A 20,375-nucleotide genomic window follows, 5' to 3' on the forward strand; every position below is an offset into this window, starting at 1 on the left:
CTTTTAAAACTTAGGCCCTTATTTTGTCATACTTATAGTTGACCTTGTTAGTCACACAGTTCCTTATTAACTTAAGTATCTCTAAATTTCTTTCAGTAAACTTATTGAAAGACCAATTTTTTTTTAAGACCAATTTTTAATCCTTTGTTGATTATTTTTTTCTTTAAGCTTCAGCTACTAAGTCATTCTACTTATAATTTCATAAGCTTTGGAATATAAAGAGATAGGACAATCTCTGTCAAAAACAGTGATGATCTCTTTTTTATGAAATTAGTTGATAAGTTGTTACAATGCCTGTTATAAATCATAGGCAGTTTCTTTATGATTTGTATTCTCTCCTTTTTCCCCCCAAATTACAAAATTGTAGACATTGTTACAGAGATTTAGAACATTTGTTGTCTAGCTATTTTTGGAATACAGGTGAAGTTTTCTACCTGCCACTATTTTTCCCCTTCTTGACCCATCTGAAGTTTAAGTAAGAGACAGTTTGCCTTTCTGGGTAAGTCTTTGGCTGTCTCCTTTTAACACATTTCTTTATGAGGAATCTAGATCAATATATGATTATTTTCATGGTTTATTCAGAATAGTTTTGTAATTTTTATGTCTGCTGATGGACTCTTTGTGTTTAATTATTTACTTTTCAAATTTTGTTAAAGATCTCAGGAAACAGGCTCGACAGCTGGAAAATGAACTTGACCTGAAACTAGTTTCCTTCAGTAAACTATGTACAAGTTACAGTCACAGCAGTGCCCGAGATGGAAGACGCGACAGGTATAGGTACTACCAGATTCTGTCTCTTATGCCTTACACCATAGAATTTTTTTTTTCATAGAATGTTTTAAAAGCATTAAAAAATAAACTGAAATATGTAACTCTGTAACTTGGTCTATTGGTGAATTTTTCGTATTTTATTTTTTTGTTACTGATTATATTTTAGAGATTTATAAAAATTCTTCTTAATTCTTGAGTCTTACATTCATTTGGGATCCTCGGGCAAAGGTTATGATGGTATTAAGAGGGAGATGCTAAGACTTAAGAATGAGTTTCTCATTCTTTTTCTAGTTCAGCCAGTGTAAGAAATATGATTTGTATTTTGTATTTCTTTATATTTCTTTATTGTATTTCTTATATCTCACATTCTATTTCTTATATCTCCTGGTTGCTGACTGGATCTGAGAAACTACCCAGATGTAAAGTATACATACTGCTAGTCTGATGTTTTAGAATGAATCTAATGCAGTGTGTATCCTCACTATTAATCATCCAAGCTATTTTTTTTTAAGATTTTATTTATTTATTCGCAGACAGAAATCACAAGTAGGCAGAGAGGCAGGCAGAGAGAAGAGGAAGCAGGCTCCCTGATCAGCAGAGAGCCCGATGTGATGCGGCGCTCGATCCCAGGACTCTGGGATCATGACCCAAGCTGAAGGCAGAGGCTTTAACCCACTAAGCAACCCAGGCGCCCCATCCAAGCTATTTTTTAATTTGAGGGTTTTTTTTTTTTTTTGAGAAATGCTATTATATTGAACACCTGGAAAATGTAATCTTTGAATCTTATGCTCACTTTAGGCCATCTACTTGTTAAAAAAAAAAATTAGGAAATATTTAAGATACTTAGAAAGGTATAAAGAATAAAGGGTCCTCATGTGCCTATCTCCCTCTTCAAGAAATAATCATTATCAGTTCAGTTATCAGTATCCCATTTTCTGCTTCCGCATAGTCTCCATGTTTTTACTACATGTTTGCTTCCTAAACAATTTATGGTATCTTTCTGTAGTTTTGCAACTCGCTTTTTGTTTAACATTATCTTTGTGATTAAGCTTTGGATACATTTAACTGTGGTATATTCATTTGCTGCATATAGTATCATATTGTGATCATATAGTTGTGTATTGTAGTCTGTAGATGGACATTGTTTCTAATTTTTGCTAATTAATAATAATTTTAATAGCTGACACAGAGTTCCTCAGGTATCAGGTACTCTATTTTTAGCCTTTTATGTGAAGTCTGCTAGGAACATTTTTACCTATACAAATATTGTATATCTAGCAGTGGAATTGCTGGTTGCATAGTTAGTTGTTATCTTTTCTTTCACATACTTTTTTGAAGATTGGCAGTGGGTGGGATTTTTTTCCAGCTAATAATAATAAAACAATAAAAATTGAGCATGGGTTTAAACCCAGGTATTTCTATCTCCAGAGCCTGTACGCTAAACCTTTCTGTGAACATTCCAACAAAAGACTCATTTCAATACCATAGCCAAAAGTGCATATTATTAAAGAATTAAAGATAGCAAGGCCAACATATTGACTATAGGACCTAAAAGTAAGCTGCCAGCATGTCATAAAGCTTTGACTGTAGTACATTGTTTTGGACTTGCCTTTATTTAGCAAGCAAAGAAAATGAAGAAGGTTCTTTTGTATGTATAAACTTAATTTTATCACTGGAAAGCATTTTTCCTGAATTTAAGTCTCCTACTTGACTATGCCAGTGAGCATACAGTTTTGAAACTGAATTAATTGTCAGGAGACACAGTTGCATGATGCTTTTTCTATGTTTACTGTGCTTCATGAACTTATACTTTTATGACCTTTTTAAAGGGAAAACTATCTTGAAAACATTTCCTAAGGAATTCTACAATAGATTGAGACTGAGTTTTTAGATTCCTGTAGCCCAACTCTCCCTTTAGTAAGAAGCCTCAGGCCATGAGGATCAAGATCCAGTGTGTATTCTAAGTGTTTTGTTATTGTCCAGATTGAAAGCATGTCATAATGAAGAATCTCAGTAATGACCACAATTTTTCATCTAGGAGTAACTTTTTTTTACTTTCTGTATTTTGAGAACTTGATGGTCTATGGATCATCACATATCTGTAAAATAAATTCAGTTTAACTGAATCGTAGTATTGTGGAGAAGGGAGTTTTTGACTATTTCTGTGGACTCCTATACTCTAAGAATGGTGAATATAGAGATTGTCTCCTCACTCTATACTCATTCTCATATACTCTATAGTCTCCTCACTCTATACTCCTCATCTCCGTACTCATTTAATGAGTATCTACCATGTGCCAGGCACTACTATTCTAGGTGCTTGCCATATATCTGTGAACAGGCAGTTTCCCTCTTCATGGAGCTCATATTCGTTGGCCCAATGTTCTTTTTCATGTATCTGGTAGGGGAGGATCTGTATTAGTAGTATTTAAGGCATTTTTGCCTGGGCGCACTCTAATACATAACCACAGAACTTTGGGTTGACTTTGACATATAAAGAACTAGATATTAGGATATATTTTAAGGCAAGTAAATTGACATGTTTTAAGAAGCAATAAAAATTTGGACCTAGTTAAACATCTTAAAAGTAAAAATCCTTTTTATTAGTCACTTTTTGGTTATTTCATTGCCCATTACTATTGCTGTGGAATTGTACCTGGAGAAGAGAAATAGTAGCGAAAGTGTTTTTTTGATGTTAAACTGATGATTTAATCTCTCTTCATTCACCACACCCAAGCACTGTCACAGGGCAGGACAAAGTCTTCAGCAAGATTGAAGAGCATTGTCATTGCCTGCATACTTATCCGTGTCTAGTATAACTGAGATCTCTCTTAAGCTGCTCACATGATAATGCATACCATTTGGGGAGAGAATGAAGGTTAGTGGTTTTTCAGAAGAGGCAAGAGAAATTTTCTGGACATCTGGTTTTAATTTAGGATTTGAATCTGTCAAACGTAAGTTTCATTTGCAAAAAGTTAGATTTTTGACTGACTGTTCATATTAGAAGACAGTTGACATCTTTGTTAAAAACAAAACAAAACAGGGGCGCCTGGGTGGCTCAGTGGTTAAAGCCTCTGCCTTCGGCTCGGGTCATGATCCCAGGGTCCTGGGATTGAGCCCCACATCTGGCTCTCTGCTCTGTGGGGAGCCTGCTTCCCTTCTCTCTGCCTGCCTCTCTGCCTACTTGTGATATCTGTCAAATAAATAAATAAAATATTTAAAAAACAAAACAAAACAAAACCTGAAACAGTTGTATAATATAGGTGGAAATGTAGAGAGTTGCTGGACATGGTTATCTGTATTAGACTTAAAGTCAGTTCCTGATTACTTAATAACTAGGTACCCAATCTAGTTTATGTAAATCTCAGTGTTATTTCTCTTTGGTAAGAAGAGCGAACTTAATTTGAGGAGCCATTATTGCTTTGGAGTAAAAATTAAAAGATTATTCCTCACAGATCCCATAACATAATCTGTAATACCTTTTATGCTTCCTTTTATATGTAGTACTACTTAGTTCTATGGTTTTGTTCCACATAATTTGCTCTTTTAGATTTAGCATTTAATTGGGCACTGCCATTGTATTGTGTAAGTTACTTTCATTTGGGAAATTTCTTTACATTATTAAGGTTAGATGTATGTATTAAAGTTTAAAACAACTTCTATACAATTATATTTTATACTGTGGTGTGCTTGAGTGGCTCAGTCAGTTAAGCATCCAACTCTTGAGATGGAGCCCTGCGTCAGGCTCTCTACTGGGCGTAGAGCCTGCTTACGATTCTCTCCCTCCCTTTGCCTCTTCACTGCCTGCACCACCACAACACCCCAACACCCCCACAAAAACAAATTTTATTTTATACTGACTATAATAATTAGAATGTGTGTGATCTATATAGGAAAACTTCATAAAACTATAGTTAAACAGAGAACATCTCTGGGGTTCCACTTGACCTCTTTAAGAGTACCTTATTATTTTAAGTATGTTTATAAAGAATTAGGTTTGAGTAATGGATTCTCTTTAATGGAACTTCTCTTTAGCTCTGACACAACACCCCTTTTAAATGGATCAAGCCAAGACAGAATGTTTGAAACAATGGCAATTGAGATTGAACAGCTTTTGGCAAGGGTAAGTACTTTCTGTTAAATGGCTATTTTATTAGTCAACTGTGTTAATCACTTGTTAGATACGGTATTAGATTATATTAACACCGACATGTTTATAGAAATCACCCTTTCATCCAAGATAAGTGCCTGTCCAGGCCCCTTGAATTTTGATTATAGCCATTCTCGGGTCTTATGGGTATTATTTTAGGCTTTATGGACTACTTGGGGGGAAGTACTGAATCCTTCTCTGTCTTTGGTTTTGGGGTGGTCTTTTTGTTTGCTCTTAGCTAAACAAGCATATAGGCAAATAATTTTCTATTATCTATAGTGCTTTTTAAAATATTTTTATTTGTTTTCTTTTTCTTCTTTTTAGCTTACAGGAGTAAATGATAAAATGGCAGAATATACCAACAGTGCAGGTGTCCCATCTTTGAATGCTGCACTGATGCATACATTACAGAGACATAGAGATATTTTGCAGGTAATGTATTGGGTTTGAGATTTTTAAGTTATTGTAGTGTTGTTGTTGTTTTTTTAAATCCCTGAATAGAATATGTATAAATGTATTTAAGAGAATAAAGGGAAGACTCTTCTGGGACAATAAATACTTTGCTGTAGAAATTTGTCTTGTTTTACTTTTTTTTCTCTTGGTATGATAAAATTCTGAAAATATCTGATAGCTCTTGCTTTTGCCTGGTAAAAATGAATAATATTCATCACTAGGTAAATATACTTCTATTGTGGGAGACCTTGCTAGCTCCCAGTAACAGTGAAATAGCTAATGGTCATGCATAGGCCAAATACCATGGTTTAGAGTGTACTTTCATCAGGCTTTGAAGATGAACTGGAAGGGAGGTAATTTACTATATTTAGTCTGTTTGAGAAAATATTAAAAGTGTGCCAACAAAATGAAATAAACTCTCAGATTTACATAGAAATGTGTTAAATAGGAAGTAGTACAAATAGGAAGACAAGTGTTTTCAATATTGGAAAAATTCAGCAATCATTTCTAATTTTAAAAACGCTTATAAAAATAGGAATAGGAGGATACTTTATTTACTTAAGACAAAAATGTGTATCTCATGTTAAAGCTAGCCTGATGCTTAATAATAAAGTACTGAAAGCATTCCCTCTGAAGAAAGAAACAAGATAAAGATATCCCCAATCATCACAGATGTTTATTATTGTTTTGGAAGTTCTTGATGGTGCAGTCAGACAGAGATATAAATAAACAAGATCTAAATAGTGACAAGAAAGAGGCAAAACTTTTATTATGTAGCAGTGAAAAATTACTTATCTAACACAACCAAGAAAAACAACTGAAAAAATTAGAAACAAATTTAATAAAATGGTAGATTTTGAAATTAATATATTGAAACAAGTTTCCTTACATATAACCAGTAACCTGAGAGAAAATATAATGGAAGAAACTGAAATCCTTGTGTATAAATTTAATAATAATGAATAGTACCTGCATGTATAAAACTTTACAAGGAAAATAAAAGATTTAAGTACGGGAAGGAATTACTCTGCCTTTGGAAGATTTCTCTCTGAGCCAACTTATGAATTGAGTGTCTTCCAAATAGAAAAAGAGGTTTTTGTTTCTTTTTCTTTTTCTTTTTTAATTAGCAAAATGACATCAAAGTTTATTTGGAATCACAGACATACGAGTGTAACCAAGAAAAAAAAATATGAAAATGAAGATAAGTAGTAAAGGATACCTAATTCTACCAAATATTAAAACCTGTTAAGAAGCTGGAAGAATTAAGACAGTTTGATTCTGGAGGAAAAAAATAAACCAATAGAACAGAACAGAGTTCACATGGAAATTAAGTTTCTGATAAAGGTGCTATCTTACTTTATTTATTATTAAGTTTTTTTTTTTAAGATTTTATTTATGTATTTATTTATTCATTTGGCACAGAGAGACAGAGAGAGAGTATAAGCAGGGGAAACAGCAGAGAGAGAAGCAGGCCCCCCCAGTGAGCAGAGTACTGGATGTGGGCCTCAATCCCACCTGAGCCGAAGGCACCACTCAGGTGCCCCTAGAGGTGGTGTTTTAGATCATTGGGAAACAGAGTATCATAAATTAAGTAGGCCTGTAATAATTGGCTAATTATGTGGCTGGTGGTGGTTGCAGGGAAGAGGGAGAGACCAGGAGGAACAAATTTGAATTTCTGTCTCAATCCTCACATCCAGAATAAATTCCAAACGGACAAAGATTTATATGTAGAAAAAATAAACTATAGAAGTTCAAAATAAAGCATGAGTAAAATTATACATTTTAGAAATTAGACCTTTCTAGGGGAGCCAGGGTGGCTCAATTAATCATCTGCACTTGGCTTTGGTCATGATCCCAGGGTCCGGGGGTTGAGGCCCACGTCAGGCTCTTTGCTCACTGGGGAGCCTGCTTCTCCCTCTCCCCCAGCTTGGTCTCTGTCAAATAAATACATAAAGTCTTTTTAAAAAAATTATACATTTCTGAACAGTACTTAATAGCAGAAAAACTATAACAAATGTCTGATTTGCTTAGTGTACAGAGAAATAATAGAGATAAAAAGATAACCTAATAAGAAAATGGGCAAAGGATATGAACTGGCTGCTTATAGAAAATGACCAAAACCATAAAAAGATGTTCATCCACATGCCAAAAGGAAACTATACTAATCAAAATGAGGTAGGATTTTTCACCTGTCAGAATAGCAACTATTGAAATATCTCTAGCACATTACAAGATAATAGAAAAATGGGCCCTCATTCACTATGTTGCTGGGAACATAAATTGGTCGTCTTTTTAGAAGGCAGTTTAGCACTATCAAAATTTAAATGTAAGATTCTTTGATCCACTTCATCTGTTAGGCATTTACTCTTTAAACACACTTTAAAAAGAGAAAGAGTCAGTAAAATATATATACAAGAATGTTTATTTTTTAAACAGCATTTTTTAAAAACAACAAAATAACTAAAATGTTTACTGGTAGGGAATTGACAAAACTATGACAGTCATAAGATAGAATTCTATACAGCTGTTAAAAAGAATGTAGATTTCTGTTTGTTAATATGAAAAGATTGCTTGATACCTTATGAACTACTGAAAAGAAGGTATATAGCAAAGTACAACTGACCCTTGAACAATGTGAGGATTGGGGGTGCTGACACCCTGCCTCTCCACTCCTGTGCAGTCGAAAATTTGCATATAACTTTGACTCCTAAAAACTTAAGTACTAATAGCCTACAACTGACTATAGCCTGGCATAAACAGTTGGTTAACACATATTTTGTATGTTATACATATTACATACTGTATTCTTATGATAAAATAACTTAGAGAAAAGAAATGTTACCTAAAAATTACAAGGAAGGGCGCCTGGGTGGCTCAGTCATTAAGCGTATGCCTTTGGCTCATGTCATGATCTCAGGGTCCTGGGATCGAGCCCCACATTGGGCTCCCTGCTCAGCGGGAAGCCTGCTTCTCCCCTTCCCACTCCCCCTGCTTGTGTTCCATCTCTTGCTGTGTCTCTCTCTGTCAAATAAAAAAATCTTACAAAAAAAATTATAAGGAAAATGTATTTGCAGAACTGTACTGTAAGAAAAATCCACATATTTGTGGACCTTTGCATTTCAAATCTGTTTTTCAAGGATCAGCTGTAGTTTGATTTCTTTAGCATAAATCAAAGAAATAATAGGAAGTTTGTATATACAGAAACACAGTTCCTGAAAGAAAATAAAAGAAAGTGAAGGGAGTTATGAGCTGTAGAGCAGGGTGGTTTTTGTTTTTGTCCCTTTTGGTGCACTTTTAGTATTCTCTCCATGTTCATTTATATTTCGTGTTTAAAGGGGCAGTAAGGGCTTTCTGGGAGATGGGATCATGATTTTTATCTTCTCTATACACATCTCTGAATTTTAAAAAGTAATGAATATTCCTTAATCTCTTAAAAGTATGGTAGTAGAAAAAGAAAGGGAAATATTTGAAGATTACTTTTTCTTTACAATTCTTTTGGTTCTGTTCTTCCTTTGACTGGTTTAGGAATTAAATTTCTGTGGGAATTCCAAAAAGATAAATTTGAAAATAAGCCCCATTGGGTATACACTAATAAGTAGAGAGATCCCCTCAAATTTTATCCTAGGCTATTTGGAATCATTTTATCTTTTTTTTTTTTTTCTTTCTTAATAATTCTGTCCCACAAGACAAAGTACTAGAAGATACAAAGGATAGTGATTTAGTGGTCTGTTACCCTAACACTGAATTGTTTTCGTTTGAAAGAAGATGGTCACTCTTGGGGAAAGGGATTATAATGTTATTTTTACTTCTTGACTGTTTGATTCTTAAATAGCAGTTTTCCTGACAGACATTTATAATATGATGACAATATCTAATCGTTCAGTAAGAGGAAAACATGAGCTTATGTTGAGATTGGATGTTGATTTATTGCAGGATTATACACATGAATTTCATAAAACCAAAGCAAACTTTATGGCAATACGGGAAAGGGAGAATCTCATGGGATCAGTACGAAAGGATATTGAGTAAGTTATCTTTTATGTTATTTTGTAGGATGTTTACTCATATTTAGACTTAGACCATATCTATGATTAACTGTAAATTGAGTAGCAGAACCATAATTTAGATTTCAGGGTTTCTGATTCTAATTTTGTAGAGAATTCTCTAATTCTCATTTCACTGTTCTTTAAACATTGCTGAATCTAATCTACTTTGCTGGTCTTCTCTAGCTTCTCCTCATTTTATTATTGGCTCCTGCCAGCCTTGACTCTACTGTATTAATTCAGAATCCAGCTTAGATGCTATCTTCTGAGTTTTTCTCTGATCTCCTACCACCCACCTTAATGATATTGCCAATAACTGAAGCTCTCTGTGTTTCTCTTTCTGATTTACCAGCTACCCCCCTACCCTCTTTCTTAACAGTTTTATATATATGGAGTAATTTTTTAGGTAACATATATATATATATAATATATTTAAAGTAATCTTTATTTCTCTGGAATTTGAAATATCGTGCTTTCCAGGTCTTATTCAGACTTAATAGCGTACGTCAAATTATTTAAGAACTTCCAGTGTTTTTATGCTAATCTCAATCCATAATTTTAAAAATTTGTTCTTCATCCCTTTACCTCACCTTCAATAATGCATTCTGATGTTTCATATGGACATTTAAATTTTTTTTCATGGGACACCTGAGTGGCTCAGTCATTTGAGTGTCCAACTCTTGATTTCAGCTCAGGTCATGTCTCGGGTTGTGGGTTGGAGCTCCTATTGGGCTCCGTGCTCAGCACAGAGTCAGCTTGTCCCTCTTCTTCTTCCCCGACTCCCTCTCTCTCTCTCTCTCTCTGTCTTTCAAATAAATAAATAAAATCTTTAAAAAAAAAAAGCATTTTTCACAACTGAACACAATAAGTTAAATCCATTGAGCATCTAATTAAAACTGAAGACTTTCATTTTTGGACCATCTAATGATGCCTATCATTGTCTCACTTATGATAAATGTATGATACTTACTGTTTCATAAGTAATTACTGTGTTTCATAAACATAGCTGTGATACACATTACACATTACCGTATCATAAACTGATATGTGTCATGGGTACTCTTGAAACATTTTCCTAGAAATCTTTTATTTTGTTACAAAATAAGACTTTTGCAAAAGAAATAATTTCATATTCACTGCATTCAAAATTTTTGCTCAAAACTAATCAAGGATTATCTAGCCATCAAAGTTATGTTCCTTCCCCTAAAAATTATCTTGGTAAATTAGTTTTTATTGTTCTATTTATTTAATGTTTAGTCTTATGTACTTAGTGAAACATGAAGGACTAAAAAAAAATTTCTGCCATAATTAGATATTTTGTAATATTTTTAGTTCTCAGGAACATGTAAGTCTTTTGTTTAATATCTGTGCAGACTATTTATGTATGTATTTTCAGGTATACATTGAGAACCAGTATAGGGGACAGCCTATACTGGCATTTTGTTACCCCTAAATTTGTGAGAATTGTTAGAATATAGTCCACTGTAATAACTTGCTTTCTGAAAAACAGTCATAAAAGAAACAGGTTTCATCCATTCATTAAACTATTTCCTGATTAACAGCCATGAGTAAGACTCTAGATCAGGCACAGTAGAGGCTTGAAATGAAAAGACCAACTTAGCCCAACAGGAGTTTATAATCTAGGTGCTACAAGGCTCCTGGGTGGCTCAGTGGATTAAGCCTTCGGCTTGGGTCATGATCCCAGAGTTCTGGGAACGAGCCCTGCATTGGGCTCTCTGCTCAGCAGGGAGCCTGCTTCCCTCTCTCTCTCTACCTGCCTCTCTGCCTACTTGTGATCTCTCTCTGTCAAATAAATAAGTAAAATCTTTAAAAAAGAAAAAAAAACTTTATAATCTAGGTGCTAGAGGGGAGTAAGACATATATTCAAATTAATATAATACAAAGCAGAATAAGATTAGTGAGATGAAATATAGTAGTAATAACTAACATTTTAAAGTTCTTTGCAATTGTACACTACTTTTCCATGTATTATCTCTTTTCGGGCTTCATATAATCTTTTGGTACAGATAGAAATTATTAGTACCATTTTATAAAACTGGGTATTATGAGATTTGTCTAAGGTTAACTGACTAGTTAATGATGGGAGTATAGGTTTAAATCTAGATCACCTGTTTTCAGGATGCCTGCCTGGTTCAGTCAGAGGAGTGCATGATTCTTGATCTTGGAGTTGTGACATCAAGCCCCATGTTGGGTGTGGCCATTGCTTAAAATAAAATCTTTTTTTTTTTTTCATTTTATTTATTTATTTGACAGAGAGAGATCACAAGCAGGCAGAGGCAGGCAGGCAGAGAGGGGGAAGCAGGCTCCCTGCTGAGCAGAGAGCCTAACATGGGACTCCATCCCAGGACCCCGGGATCATGACCTGAGCCAAAGGCAGAGGCTTAACCCACTGAGCCACCCAGGAGCCCTAAAAAAAAAAAAAAAAAAAAAAAAAAAAAAAAAAAATATATATATATATATATATATATATATATATATCTTAATAAAAGTAAATCATCTGGGGCACCTGGGTGGCTCAGTGGGTTAAGCCTCTGCCTTCGGCTCGGGTCATGATATCGGGGTCCTGGGATTGAACCCCACATCAGGCGCTCTGCTCAGTGGGAAGCCTGATTCACCCTCTCTCTCTGCCTGCCTCTTTGCCTGCTTGTGATCTCTCTCTCTCTGTGTCAAATAAAAAATCTTTTATAAAAAAAAAAAAAGGTATATCATCTGTCTTGGGAGTCCTGCTTGTCCTTGGTTATCTCATGCTGCTCTACCTGAGATTTTCTTTCCTTCTGTGCTTTGCAAATGAGCACTGCCTCTTAGCCAGTAGTTCAGTTTTATCAGCATGACCCTCTTTTGTCTTACTCTAGTGTATGTGCAGTTTCTTCCAATTTTTTATTTTTGTTCTTATTACCTTGAGTAAAGAGTGGAAACATGAAAGTGTTGATAGTAAGGATAGAAAGCATTTTCGTGTAATATTTACTGCAGACCAAGACAGAAATCCTTAAGTATGCCAAAATTGGCAGGTCTTAAGCTTCATTTTAACTCTGTAGGCTCTAGTTGATAGACTACATATACCACTGTGAAGGAAAACATTCCATGGCAGTAGTTTCCTACCCCAAGGGCTGTGTAGTTATCAGTTTCAACTTTTATGTCTACTTGGAAAAATAAAGATATAATAATAGACAAAAATAATAATAGATAAAGACAAGTAATGTTTTTGTTTAAAACATTGGATTATTCTGGTGAAAAAAAAATAAAGAGCTAGCCCTAAATTAGAGAAGCAATTTTATTTATCTATTTACTATGTATGTCATTTTTAGAAGATGAAAATGATCAAACATTGTAACTTCATTCAAAATTATGGAGAGGCTCAGTTTGTTTGCTTTGGATATTACTAGAGTCAGTTACTTCTGTTTTGCAGTATCTACCAGAAATGTTCTTACATTTTCTCTGTTTTATTGTAGGTCATATAAAAGTGGGTCTGGAGTAAACAACAGAAGAACTGAACTATTTTTGAAAGAACATGATCACCTTCGAAAGTAGGTATTATTGTATACATACATACCGTGTAGTTTCCCATACTTACTAATTCCTTTATTGACATAACAAACATTTTGCGTTTTTTATAGCAAGTGCTTTATCAGTGCTAACTTATTTAATTCTAACGACTCTCTTTGGTAGAAGTGGAATTGTAACTGTTTCAGCTGTTAATTAGGAAAGATATTATGCTATCGACCATCCAAAATTGACATTCACATCACTTGTTACTTGTACTATATCTTTTACTGCCTTAATGTTTCATGTCTTTAGCAAGTCTATCCTTCTGATATATTTGTTCACTACTGTAGATTATGTAGTAAAGATGCTGATAATGACTTATGTTTGAATGGCCTGTTACCATTTATATAAGCTGAGAAGCTTTATAAAGAGTAATAGGCCAGCCAGAGAAATTGCTATGTCCTGAGAATTGAGAAGAAAATTCCTAAAGACTTGGATGAACTATATATGTGTTTTAGAACAAGCCACCATATTCTATCCCTTATTTGTGTATGTTTTTCTCTGCAAGCTACTGGTTTCTTAATATTTTCTTTTAGAACTTAAGGGTCAGAAAGTCACTTACCTCTGTAGCCTCTAAGGCCTTGAGCAGCTAGTATCCATTATAAATAAATGTTACAAATTACATTGATATTTGTTGATGAATATCATTAATTAGTCATGTCTGTATGAGCTTAGTGTACTGTTCAATTTATTTTTCTTTAAAGATTATCACTTTAGGTATATAAGGTGTTGTAATCAGAACATGGAAAAATCAAAACCTTTTTCCAGACACCACCTTTTTGCCCCAAGGTCTCTGTAAATGAAATGAAATGTAATTTACTATTTGAAAAAAAAGGAGGGCTCCTAAAAAAATTTTTTTTAATTTAAAAACTTAAAAAATAGAAGCCTGGGTTCCTCTCGTGTTAGATATAGTTCTTAGTGTTCTTTCTTAATCTGTTGACTGTTATTGATTGGCACAAGGGGGCAGTCTTTCTTAAAGTATGTTTCCTTTATAGTTAGTACGAGCTTTGGTAGTTTTTTTCTATTTGATAAAAACTTAAAAAATAAAGAATTTTGCATTACATCCAAAGCTATATTAATACATTCTTTGGTTACAGAGTAAATTTAAAGGGTAAGATACTCAAGTAGCACAAAATAAAGGTTAGATTCCATCAGTGTTTCTCTGTTGCCTTAAAAAGATACTAAAAAATTAGAAATGCAGTAGTTGAATTACCTCAAGAATAATTTGTTGCCAAAGAGTATACCAGAGTGATTATATAAGTTAATATCCTTTGTTTAGTATTTTAAAACATATTGCTTATTATAATTGTGTATGAAAATTTGCAGTTTTGTATTTGTTTTAATAATTCAAAGAAAACCCATCAGGAATTTTATATTGTCCATTTTACAGGGAAAAAATACATCTGTTCAGGGGCATATAACAAATAATTTGGGTTATAAAAATGAGAATATTGGAAATCAAAAAGGTGTTTTCCACTTTTCTCAGTTTTATATATGATATACTTTATATATATTCCTTTCAGTATTGTGAAAAAGTTTGTATGTGCTCATTCTATACAGAGAGAAATGGAGACAGGAAGAATTGAATGGAATATGAGCTTCTGATGAATTAGGGAAGTTGTCAGGACTGAAAACAAGGGTTTAGTCATTGGTCTCAGTATTAGAACATAGCTTCCAAATGCAGTTTGGAAAAATCAATCTTTTATGTGTAAATTATGAATATTTGTTAGGTGATAAAATAAAATGATGGATGATATGTATACAAATAATATGGAAAACTTTTTCTGTTTTTTTCAATGTCATCCCTATGTCATTGGCTAAGTGCTTTGGGGAAGAATTGGCAAGATCTTTTCAGAACTTTTTCCATACAAAAACTATAAGTGCTCATTATAATAAAGCACTCAATTTAGAAAGTATGGATAACACAAAAGAGACCATTGAAATCACTTGTAAGAACAGATTCTGTAACCATTTTTTACTCATCAGTAGATTGGGAGTCTTTTGCATGTTATTTGATAATTTATTTGTTCTTTTTTATCTGTTTCATAATACAGATAATCCATGGTGTAACAACCATTTCCATAATGTTGGCCTTTTGGATTACATTCAGTTTTTACTTTTATACATATTGAAGTCTTTACAAATATCTGTAATTATTTCCTTATGATAAGTTCCTAGAATTGGAATATATTCATTTGTAAATCTTTTGATATGCTATTATCAAATTTCCCTCTAAAGGTTTGCTGGAGTCCCATTTGTGGCATATGTATAAACATTCCCCAGTGCCCTCAGTAGCACTGATATTTTGATTTTTTTAAAGTTTATGCCAAGATAGGTAAAAATTCTCCAGTAATAGATTTTTTTTTAATATAAGGGATATATTTTCATTAGAGAAAACATAGGTTAAACAGCTAAGCAAAAGAAGCATAAAGTAGTAGTAGCTAAATTAACCTAAAAGTGATTATAGAAACTTATAGTGATTATAGATTATATAGTTCATTTGTAATTAGTAGGCCAGATTTGCTGCTAGGGTAATTTTTATTTTGGTCTTTCATGGATAAAAGTTTTTAATACCCAATTACTGAGGTAACAAGCGTGATTTTGTACATTGCATTGATTTTTTTATCTGATTTTTTAAAAAAAATTTTAACATTTTATATGATAATGTAAATTTCTACAGCTTGTTTCAAAAGTACATATTTTTGCCTTGAGGAAGAATAAAACAGTTTTTATAAATGAATGCCAAACTGTAAAAAGAAAACAAAAGCCTAACTTTGTAATTGTTTTTACCAGTTCCCGTTAATACTTTTTGTCTTTAAACTTAATGTTGGCAGGGCGCCTGGGTGGCTCAATTGTTAAGTGTCTGCCTTCTGCTTGGGTAATAATCCCAGGGTCCTGGGATCAAGCCCTGCTTGCATCAGGCTCAGCAGGAAGCATGCTTCTCCCTCTCCCACTCCCCCGGCCTGTATTCCTACTCTTGCCGAGTCTCTCTCTGTCAAATAAATAACTAAATCTTAAAAAAAAAAAAGTTAATGTTAGCTTGCTAACTATTTTCTGAAGGGCAGTAATTTCTCTTTCTGTGGATAAGGTAGCTTTCATTTTGACTCGTCTTTCTCTGAGTTTGTTTTCAATACATCAGTCAGAGGAAGATGGCTGACTTTGAATTAGTGTCAAGCTTGCAGCTATTTGTTTTTTACTGGGCTATAGTGTAGCTGCATTTCTCTGAACTCTCTGCTTGCTATTTAGATTAATTTCTCTTTCTTCCTTTATTTAACCATTCTCTTTCATTGTACTTTTATATATTCCTTTTTGAAAGAAGTATCTGAATTAGTTTTCTACTTTAAAGTTCTTTTTTTTTTTTTCCTTAAGGAAGTTTTACATTTGTGACCCGTCTCTCATTCTTTACTTTTAAAGGGTGTGGTTATAACAAACATGTATATATACGTATACATGCACACGTGGGTGCGCGCAACACGCGCACACACACACACTCGTTTAATTGCCCACTATAGTTAAAATACAGAACATTGCTATCACCCCAAGAAAGTTTTATGCCCTTATGTAATTGATTCTTGCCCCCAATCCCAGGCAACTGCTCACCTGCTTTCTGCCATTGTAGATTACCTTTTTCAGAATTTCATATAAATGAATTCATACAATGTCTACTTCTTTCACTTAGGATAGGGTTGCTAAGATTCATCTGTTTGGTTTTGCTTTGTGTTTCAGTAGTCAGTTCCTTTCTGTCACTGAGTATATTGCTGTTGTATGATATACCTCAATATGTTTATATATTCACCCATTGGTGGATATTTAGGTTAATGTTTTAGTTTTGGGCTATTACCAAGAAAGCTAGTTCATAGACAAAATTTCATCTGGCTCTATGTTTTCATTTCTCTTGAGTAATTACCTAGGAGTTGTATTGTTGGGTTCTAATGGCAGGTGTAAGTTTGTTTCATTTTATAGGAAACTCAGATGTTTTTAAGTGGTTTTATCATTTTTACATTCCTGACAATCCCATATTGAGAGTTTCAGTTGCTTTAAATCCTTGGCAGCATTTGATACTGTCATTCCTTCTGTTTTAGCTAGTCTAGTAAGTATGTAATTGTATCTCATTGTGGTTTGAATTTGCACTTCTCTGCTGACCAATGATAAGCATCCTTTCAAGTGCTTATCAGCCATTTATTTATCTTTAGTGAAATGTCTGTTCATATATTTTGCCCTTTTTTCAATTGGTTTATTTGTCTTTTTACAGTTGAGTTTTGTTTAGTTTTGTTTTTCTTACTCAATTATTGAGTTTTAAAAGATCTCTCTGTATCCTGAATACAAATTCTTTGTTAGAGGTTTTACAAATATGTTCTTTAAAGCTGTGACTTACCTTTTCATTTTCATTATGGTGACTTCCAAAAGAGCAGATGTTTTACATTTTATGAAGTTTTTCTTTTATGGTTCATTTATTTTCAGTGTAAGAAATCTTGACCTAAGTTTGCAAATATTTTGCCCTTTGTTTTCTAACAGAAGTTTTACAGTCTTAGTATTTTTACTTCATTTTTATGTCTAATTGAGTGAAGGGATCCGTTTATTTATCACATGGATATTGTGTTGTTTCAGCACTGTTTGTTGAAAAGACACTCCTTCCCCCACTGAATTATGTTGGCACCTTTTGTTGAGAAAAGATTTCTGAACCCTGTTCTGTTCCGTTGACCTGCATAGGTCCATCCTTATGCCAATAGCTTAACTGTTCTGATTACTGTAGCTTTATTTTAAGTCTTGAAATGAGGTAATGCAGGTCTTCTAACTTTGTTTTGTATTTTCAGAATTGTTCAGCTCTTCCACGTCCTTTGCATTGCCATATAAATTTTATAACTAGCTTGTGAAAAAAAAAAAAAAACCTCCTGGCGTTTTAAATAGGATTACATTGAATCTCTAGAACCATATGGGGAGAATTGCCATGTTAACAATAGCAAATCTTCCAACTTAGAAACATGATATGTTTTTCTATTTATTTAGGTCTCCCTTTACTTCTTGTAACACATTATGGTTTTCACCATGCAGACCTTACACAAATTATGTTGAATTTATCTTTAATTTCCTCTTTAGGGATGTGATTATAAATAGAATTTAAAAATTTTAATTTTTCAATTATTTTGTCTAGTATGGAAAATAATTGATTATTATATATAATGTCATCCTAGGACCTTACTAAATTTACTTATTGTATAGTAATTTCTTGGTAAATCTTTTGGGATTTTCCATGTATATGTTATTACCCAAGAATGTAGTTTATTTCTCCCTTTCTGATCTGTTTTCCTTTTATCCCTTTCCTCATTGCACTGGGTAAAACTTCCAGCACAGTGCTGGATAGAGGCAGTTAGTGCAAATATTTTCACCCTGTTTTGTACTTAAGGAGACTTTATCGTTCAATATTGACAGGTTTTTTACATGCCCTTAATCAGGTTGAGGAAGAACCCTTTCTTCCTGTTTACCAAGAGTTGCTTTTTTTGTGATTGGGTTTTTTAGCTTTTTATTTTGAAATAATTTTAGCTTTAGAGGAATTACACAAATAGTACAGGGAATTTTTGTATACCCTTCAACCAGTTTTCCTAATGTTAATGTTTTATAGAACCTTATTACAGCTATCAAATCCAGCAAATTATCATACAATAATATTATTAATAATATTAACTAAATATTAACAATAATATTAACTAAACAAAAATATTAACTAAACTACAGACTTTATTTACCAGGTCTTCCACTAATGTTCTTTTTATGTTACAGGATTTAGATCAGGCTCCTATGTTGCATTTAATCATGTCTCCTTAGTCTCCTGAGATCTGTGACAAAATTGCCTTACCTTAATTTGTCAAGAGAAAGTGTCAGACAAACCCAAGTTAAGGGACATTCTACAAAAATAACCACTTCTCTTAAACTGTTATGATCCTGACCTTATGCAGTTTTGGCATGAATACCATCAGGTGATGTTGGGCCCTTCTTGGAGCATCATATCAGGTGTATATCATGTCAGTATGTCTTAATGATAATGTTAATCTAGTTTGCTTAAAGTGGTGTTTGTCACGTTTCTCGGCTCTAAAATTGTTTCCCTTTGTAATTAATGAATATAAGGGAAGATGCTTTGAAACTGCAAATACCTGTTTCTCTGCAAACTTTTTCCACTGATTTTAGTATTCCCTAGTGAATCTGCTTCTCCAGGTATTCCTGGGTTTTCCTACTGGCGATTTTCTATACATCGGTCCTTGTACATTTAATAGTTGAGATTCTCTGAGGCCTCTTCTCCATCATTTATTTTATTTAATTATTTATTTATCAGTGTAGACTCATGAATATTTTATACTTTGGGTTATAATCCAATACTAGCATTATTTTATTGTTCACATTTTTCCAACTTTGGCCAGTGGGAGCGCCTTCCCTTAGCTTCTGTCATTTGACATGCCCTTTCTTTTTTTGGTCACTTTCTTTGCAGTTCTTTACCACACAGTTTTCATGGCTCTTGTATTTTCTGTGCCTCAGCCCTGGAATTAACCACTTCTCCAAGCAGCATTATTCCCTGTTTTGGGAGAATGGTTCAGCTCATTGCTCAGAGAATGGGTGCTAATTGTGCTTATTGCCACTGAAATGTTACTGCTTTTAGGCTCTCTCTTACTTAAAGTTTTTGTCATGGATAGGGTTGAACTTTTTCATGTCTTGTTTTGGATCTATTAAAGTGATCACTTTTTTTCCTTCATTGCTGTAATATGGTGAATTACATTGATTATTTTCAAACATTAAAGCAAATTTGATTCCTAGAATAAACCCCACTTTGTCATGATATATTTATTATCCTTTTGATATATTGCTGGATTTATTCTGTTGAGGATTTTTGTATTATGCTTGTGAAGAATATCTTTAGTTTTCTTTTCTCGAGATGTCTTTGGCCCCATTGAATGAGTTGGGAAATGTCCCTTTTACTGTCTGCTGAAAGAATTTGTACAGGCTTAGTGTCATTCCTTCCTTAAATGTTTGATGAAATTTACTAGTGAATCTATCTCAGCCTGGAGTTTTCTTTGTGGCAAGATTTTCTTTTGGAGCTGCAAGGCTGTGGCTCTGGACTTATCCCTGGGCTGGGTGTGTTGGCGGTTGGGAGGGTTACTCTGATGGGCTCAGCTGGTCACAGATCCATCCCTGTGACTCAGAAAGTCTATTATCAGAAGAGAATGTGGCATATACAGGGCTCCAGAGAAGTTATCAACCAACTTAGTTGCTTCCACTGGGTTTACTATACTCTCTTCTGTATTCTGTATTCCAAGCCATAAACATAGAAATAGTTGGGTTTATTCCTAGTGATATTATTGAGGTGGACTTTTACTTCAATTTTCCATTCTGCTCCCCCATTAATA

At 33.7% G+C, this 20,375-nt stretch overlaps 1 protein-coding gene across 4 annotated transcripts in view; it reads left to right on the forward strand.

Annotated features, from left to right (window-relative positions):
- Positions 1-20,375, forward strand: part of GOSR1 (golgi SNAP receptor complex member 1) — a 51,647-nt gene that overhangs the window by 2,084 nt on the left and 29,188 nt on the right. For 3 of the 4 annotated variants that reach the window (XM_045069996.1, XM_004746913.3, XM_045069995.1), the window contains exons 2-6: positions 657-777; positions 4,807-4,894; positions 5,246-5,353; positions 9,308-9,399; positions 12,888-12,962. In XM_045069996.1, the coding sequence (XP_044925931.1) occupies positions 657-777; positions 4,807-4,894; positions 5,246-5,353; positions 9,308-9,399; positions 12,888-12,962 (484 nt within the window). The remainder of the gene's footprint in view (positions 1-656; positions 778-4,806; positions 4,895-5,245; positions 5,354-9,307; positions 9,400-12,887; positions 12,963-20,375) is intronic. The other variant, XM_004746914.3, reaches the window with a different exon arrangement.

Source organism: Mustela putorius, unplaced genomic scaffold, assembly GCF_011764305.1.
Source record: "Mustela putorius furo isolate JIRA1106 unplaced genomic scaffold, ASM1176430v1.1 tig00003962_pilon_pilon_pilon, whole genome shotgun sequence".
NCBI classification, from domain to species: domain Eukaryota; kingdom Metazoa; phylum Chordata; class Mammalia; order Carnivora; family Mustelidae; genus Mustela; species Mustela putorius.